The sequence below is a fragment of the Phalaenopsis equestris genome, unplaced genomic scaffold (assembly GCF_001263595.1).
Source record: "Phalaenopsis equestris unplaced genomic scaffold, ASM126359v1 Scaffold000873, whole genome shotgun sequence".
Lineage (NCBI taxonomy): Eukaryota > Viridiplantae > Streptophyta > Magnoliopsida > Asparagales > Orchidaceae > Phalaenopsis > Phalaenopsis equestris.
In genome coordinates, this window is record NW_018165313.1 from 2,009,389 (window position 1) to 2,016,635 (window position 7,247).

The window sequence follows — 7,247 nt, forward strand, 5'->3', positions numbered from 1 at the left end:
TGACATATTTTTCTGCAATTATAATTTTCAAAAAATCAAATTGGATTTTGTTAATTCGTTATGATCCACTGGCTCCAAAACGAGAAGGCAGTTCTCGGCTCCCCTTTTTTTAGCAATAAAAATAAAAATAAATAATTAAATAGATAAAAAAAGATGGGCTGGTCAAAGAAGACCCTTCTTCGCTAACAGTTTGTAGCTAAGTTTGGCAAGCCACATGGCATAATCAAAACCGTGCAATCGAGTAATAAGCACCTGTGCTCGCGACACCTGCAGTACGCTCTGCTGTTCATGACCTCCTCCTATTCTCCTTATAAACTTGCTTCCCAGCATGGATTTTGCCTCGCCCACAAAAGAAAGAAGCTCCATTGCTGAGGAAAGCAGAGCGAAAAAGTAGAGGATCGATCCAAGATTGCTTCTTTTCAGATCCAGAATACAAGATCAGTTCAGCAGCATTAATCCGGAGGATCACAAGGCGTAATCCTGACACGGCACTTTGTGTTCTCGATTCTCTTATATTCTGATTCCTAACCTCTCCAATTTTTAATCATTCATTCTGTTTGTTTCTATGGAGAAGCACATTTGTCGAATATGCAGGCAAGGCTTCTCCGATGGGAGATCTCTTGAAGTTCACTTGTGGTCTCATGTTGTGCTGAGCCCTTCCATGAAGGATGAGGACAAGCCGTTGGCTGGACATGACCTTAGAATCAATCCAAAGAAGTCGCAACGGTTTGAGATAGAGTGGCCGGAGACTATTAAGGATAAGAAACGTGCCAAGCTAGAGAAGGATTCCTCTTCATTGAATGCTTCGTTTGGAATGACCAGGGAAGAGCTCATTCATGGGGACAACGATGATGATTTACGGAGCAGGGGAACTTATGAAGAGAAGGAAATGTCGGGCCAACCTTATAGTAAGTTGAGTATGTATTCAATGCCTGTGAAGAAGAAGAGGAGGGGGAGTGCACCAAAGGTTGCAAATGCATCAATTTTTGATTTCTCCTTTGAGAACTGCGAGGAGGAAGTGAATGCGGCTCTGTCCCTGATGATGCTCGCAAGAGAACATGCTAATTTGATATATGATTCAAATGATAAGTTTTCTCTTACAATTGGATCTGGAAACAAAGTTCATTCTTTTCCTTGTGAGGATGGAGATCAACAGTCCAAAAAGCTGAAGGTCTCATTTTTTGCAAGTAGCAGTGATTATGGTGATATCAATCCTGCTGTTCTTAAAAATGAAAAGAGGAGTTTATCAATTCAATGTGATTCTGAATCTGGAAAGCAGAGTTCTTGCAATAGAAAAAGATATGGGTGCAACATCTGCAACAAGAGCTTTGATTCATATCAAGCTCTTGGCGGCCACCGCACAAGCCACAGTAAGGTGAGAGGAGAATTTAAAAAATTGATTAATCAGAATCATGATTCTCAAACTGTTAAAAAATTACCGAAGAACTTTGGAAACCACGTGTGCAACATCTGTGCCAAAAATTTTCCATCTGGGCAAGCTTTAGGCGGTCACAAAAGATCACATTCTATTGCAGCAGCAGCTGTTGTTGTTTCTAGTGCCGATAATACCGCCGCTCATCCTCATCCAACCCCAATGGAGGTAGAACCCAATTCAATTGATCTCAACTTGCCTGCAACTGATAATGACTCTTAGGAAATTTCTAATGAAGTGTTGGCCGGTTTGAGGTATGGGACAATCTCTGGTGAAACGTCATTCTGTCAATCTATGGTGAAATGGAGAATGAGAGTGCAAAAAAAAAAAAGCAGGATTGATCCCGAAAGCTTAGACAATTTGAAGGAAATTCTTCTTATCACCATCACCTCCAGTGAAGAAATCTTTTTTTTTTTTTAATTTTTCATAAAAATAAAGTTCTCGAATTAATGAGAATCTGAAGTACAATTTTGAAGTAATATAAATGATAATTTAATTTTTTATTTTAGGGATGAGAGATTGGAAAACAAGAACATTTGCTATGAATGCTAATGACAGAAGGCTCGCAACAACTAATTTGGGAGAATTTGGATGCGGAACGTAGAAACAATTGTATGGTTGATTGTGCTAAATATGAGCATATATTGATGCCTCATATCCTTCAACCGTATGCTTCTTATGGATTCTTCCCAGTTGCTGATTACACATTGGCACATCAAAGCCCTTCAATTTTCCTTTGTCAATCCATGTGAGTCATTATGTAAAAGAGTGTTTTATAAATAAATATTGCTGACTTATTGTCTAAGATTGTAATCAAGATAATTTAATTAATTTCATGAATGAATTCAGTTTTATTCTTGTATTTTTAGTTCTTTATCCAAATTTATGATATTTTAATTTCATATTATTGTTTACTTTGTAATTGTTAATTGTTATGGCGTTTTCAGAAGTTCAAGTGACATTTTATTCTATTTGACTTCCCCTGTTTTAAGTTTTTCATGCATGCTAAAGTTCATATTGCGTTTTTCTTTTTCAATGATTTTTTATGTTCTATTTAAAAAATTGTTATTATTTTTTTTCATTTTTAAATCATTCAAATTAATTTCAAGCTCAACCCAATCTTGATTCTTGTTTGTAGTGGAAAAATTTAGAGCAGAAGTGATATTGTCTATTGTTGGCTTTTGCCGATGCCAACATTGATCATGTGAATGTCCCTTATTGTGACCTATTTGACATATAATTGTGGATTTTTTAGCGATACTGCTATTAAACATGACAGATTTGATGGATTGCTAAGAATTTATAAGAGGGAAGTTGTTTTTAGAGAAGTTATTCATGTTTATAAAAGAAAATAGTGTGGTGGTATGAGTGGCTTTAAGAGCTTCATTTGATAGATTAATTTTCTAATGTAAAATAAGGAGTAAAAATATTCAAGGCTTAAAGTTTTGAAAGCTTGATAGAGTTACGGTAAACCATTCATAATATAATGATAATGTCCTCATTATCAATCTTTGAGCCTGTCGCAGCTACATTATCAATCATAGTTTTGATGGAGGTAATGTATTGAGTCATTTTTTGCGCCCATATGAACATTATGTAATTCATGTTTTAGTTGGATAACTCGTGAACAATTCGAGCACTGTAATCGTATTTCAAGAGTAGTAAATATATCAAGTGTTTGTTAAGTGCAAAATATAAGGAAGGGTATAGGGTGAGATAATAGAGAATAAGCTAGCAACAAGATTCTGATATATTAATCTCCATAAGTTACAATCAAAATTGGATGTGATTGTACATATGGAATCTAGATTTGTGGGGGAGGAAGAATAGTGGGGTTAATAAATGGTCCAAACCCATAGACAAGAAAAAGTTTGTGAACCAGAACCTTCCAAACAACATAGTTTTCATGAATAAAAGGATTTTTTGTCATGCTTTTGATGTTCTTCATCAAAAACTTGAGAGGTGGTAGAATATGAGTATCCTTCATTTTGTTTAGGGATTCTTGAGAAGAGATGGTGAAGTGAGGAGAGATTGAAGAGGAAGAATCCATGAGTTCTTGAAGGTGGCAGGAAGTTACTGTCCTAATACCATGATCCAACAAATAAACAAAGAAAACAAAACAAGAAAGTTATTTTATTATCCTAGCATAATCTGTGTTACATACATTGTAATATATATATATATATCAGCTGATGCTTTCACACACATACATGCATGCATATATATATATATATATATATATATTACTGTGATTTTATTTGAAGACTGTGGTGCATTTGCTCCACCAAATGTTTTCTATTATTTTAAAAATATCTTTTTTCTTTTCTCGTGAATTCAGTTCCAAAATTTATTTGGGTTGCATTTAATTTTATTTGAACTGATCGATATATACATTAAAATTTCATTATTTTATCTTTTTAACAAATAAAATAATATTCCAACTCATTTGAATAATCTATTATTATTATTATTAAATAAATAAATTGAAGTCAACCTCTCATCCTTCAAAATTGTTTCTTAAAACACTTCTGAACCCACTTCAAGCAGATCAAATCTTTTCTTCGCTCTTAACACTTGCAATGAAACAAAACTGATCCTTGAACCTCAAAACTGTAAATTGTTTTTTTCTTTTGGAAAATTTACATACCGATACACACCACACAATTTTTAATTTACATATCTAACACCCAAAGTTCTATATTTATAAACCTGTTCAAGAAAATATGAATGTTTTGAGGTTACATGTGTAAAATCTCATCTTATCATGGAGCTGGATATGAATTGAAGCTCATATTGCAGATACATTCTTCTGTTGCAAGAATTAGCTTCTATCTCTTGAGAGCAACAACGGGCACAGAGCACCTTTCACTGCATCGTTGCAGTTCTCGTCATCCTTCATGGGAGGGCTCAGCACAACACTAGAAGGGAGAAAGGAAGGAAAAAGAAACTCTGAAGAAATCTTGATGGGAAACAGAGGAGGAAATGCAGATACATACATATTTATAATAGAATTACAAGACAATGTTGTAATATTGCTTAAGAATATAAATGTGATTTCATTAGAATTTATGATTAGTGTAAAACATTTATGCTGGGGCAGGGAATCAAATTCATCTTCACTAGAGTGAATTTGATTGCCACTCTAGGCAATCAATGATCTGTCCAGAATTCATGCGTGCGGTATTCTACTATATGAAAGCAATTGCCGCACCTCAAATTCATTTTTTTGCTTATATGGGAGGTCAATTTGCTCCTTTGCCCCTCCTGAAATATCAGTTCCGCCCTTGAACATTTGCTCGACATAAATGTCCAAAAAACCTTCAATAAAGCAGTTTTGCTTTTGGTCCATCACTGCAAGCATTGATATCCTACAAATACTTAAAATAAATGCATTCCCAATCAAAGATAATATTGTTGTAGATAACCTAAAGCCCATGTGCTTCATGCAACCTGATCAAGGCATGAACAAACCAAGTAAAATATCAAATTCAATTATTCATTCTAGACATGAACAAACGGAGGATAATATCCACTCTAGGCATGAACAAATTGAGGGAGAGAGAGAGTGTGTGTGGTAATAAATAGTAGAACTTATTTTTATTAGCAATTTTCTCATAAAAATAATTTTTTATTTATAGAGAACGGGATACAATATATGAAGTTACATGTTTGTCTCTACTTTAAGAGGAGCATAACATAATATTATAGGTGTTTTACTTGTATTGGTCTATTGCCTGACCATCATCTAACTCGATCGGCTGAACGCATTAGGCTTTGGTTCGACAAGTATTTCTCTTTCAACTATGTTGAATTGGGGTTGTCGGATGGTTTTTTATAGTCTCGAGGTCAGCCAGGCTGGGGGTGTTTTAGTGTGACTATAGGTTGTCAATCTCAAGTAAGGTGCTCTCATTAGTTAAGCGATGTTAGGCTATTGGGCAAAATATGAATCATCATAATCCGATAGGTAGCTTACTCATCCACATGAAAAGCCGAATAGATGATTTAAATGCATGGTTACATTTTGGTCCATGATAAGGAGCCTCTATGGTCTTCGTAAGATGTCTAATGGTATTGAGGACTTCAGTTTTCCATTAGGTTCAAACTCGGGTCATCCAAAAGCATTCATCTTAAGGACTCTAGCTTCAATGACCATGTCCAGTCGGCTTTGGATTTGACATTTTTTTGGACTATAATGACCGATTGTGATGCGTGCTAGAAAATTTGCGGCGGCAGAGTAATGGATTATCGTCTTAGCGTTGCGCGAGGATTCAACACACACTCAGATGAAAATGAATCAAGTTGTGATGACACCAAAAGTTTTTACGTGGAAAACCCGTAAAGGGGAGAAACCACGTGGTCTGACCCAGTTGTAAAAATCCACTATAAGTTGATGATTACAGATGCCCCTTGTCCCACAGGCGGGAAAAGGTTACTAGCTTTCTAAGGTACAACATCGACTGACAACGTCCAGTTAGCAGTGGTTGACGGAGGTCGGCGGTGATCGACGAGAAAAACAGAGACAACGACAATCGGTGACGTTTGGCGGTGGTCGGCGGATGTGAGCGGTGATCAGCGGCGATCAACTGTGGCTGGCGGGGGGGGGCGGCGGGCTGGCGGTGGTGGTCGACGACGATCGACGATGGCGAGGAAGATCTTGAACTTGAGCTCCTTCTCAAAGCCTCAAGTTCTCTCTTAAATCTCCCCTTTCATGTGAGGGGTGAGGTTCTATTTATAGTGTTTTGAGTGCAATTAAAGCAGGAAATATGAACCATTTTGATCGAATGGTCCGGAGAGCTTCTTTTGATCAGATGACATTTGATGGACATTTGAGTGCCTTAACGATGTCGGAATTGAGCAATCTTGGGCTCGTTGGATTCGTCTTGTCGAGACGCTCGATATGACAATAAACTCACTAGATTCGACATTTCTTTGACCTTTAAAATGCCTCCGGAAATCCTACAATAGTGGTTTAATGATTTGATTCGGACTTGATTTGACTTGAATTGGACTGACTTTCATATCATTAGGTCCATCTCATCGAGCCGATCAGTTTGACTATAAGTTTGCTGAAATCTGAGCTCTGGATGACTCTTAGACTCTTAATCGAAGTTTGAATATTTAATCGAAGTTTGAATATTTCTTGTTCAAAAAATTACACCTAGATTCGTGTCGGATGATGAAAATTTGTTAGTGGCGTATCAGTTTGGATAATTGGGCCCCTTAGTTTTTTGTTGGGAGGCCTTCCTTAGTACTTTTTTGTCACATTGATTGTTGGATCTCCTTGAGAAAAGTGTTGGTGCATTCGCGATGTACATTACCTCCACAACTACAAGTGTAAAAGAACAAAATTAGTGTGAACCCAATATTTATTTGTATTGTGCTAGTTTGATAATTTTTTCTCAAATATTCTCATGTTCAAAATTGCGAAGAATACTGTTTTTGTCTGCAACTCATTCAAATTCATTTATTAGTTTTTAACTCAAGTTGAGCATGAAATTAATTCGAATGATTTAAAAATAAAATAAAAATTAACAATTTTTTAAATTGAACATAAAAAATCAATGAAAAAGAAAAATGCAATATGAACTTTGGCATGCATTAAAAACTCAGGAACAGGTGAAGTCAAATAGAATAACATGTCACTTGAAATTCTGAAAACGCCATAACAATTATCAATTACAAAGTAAACAATAATATGAAATTAAAATATCATAAATTTGGATAAAGAATTAAAAATACAAGAATAAAACTTAATTCATTCATGAAATTAATAAAATTATCATGATTACAATCTTAGACAATAAGTCAGCACTAT

At 35.6% G+C, this 7,247-nt stretch overlaps 1 protein-coding gene across 1 annotated transcript; it reads left to right on the forward strand.

The window, feature by feature from the left end:
- Positions 1 to 305: 305 nt before the first annotated feature.
- On the forward strand, positions 306 to 1,819 carry LOC110032011 (zinc finger protein ZAT9-like). Its single transcript, XM_020735511.1, has one exon. It carries the CDS (start codon positions 566 to 568, stop codon positions 1,652 to 1,654), a length of 1,089 nt encoding a protein of 362 aa, XP_020591170.1. The 5' UTR covers positions 306 to 565; the 3' UTR covers positions 1,655 to 1,819.
- Positions 1,820 to 7,247: the final 5,428 nt, after the last annotated feature.

Excerpts from the sequence above, each read along its gene's own strand:
- LOC110032011 (XM_020735511.1), top strand. The coding sequence starts at position 566 with ATGGAGAAGCACATTTGTCGAATATGCAGGCAAGGCTTCTCCGATGGG.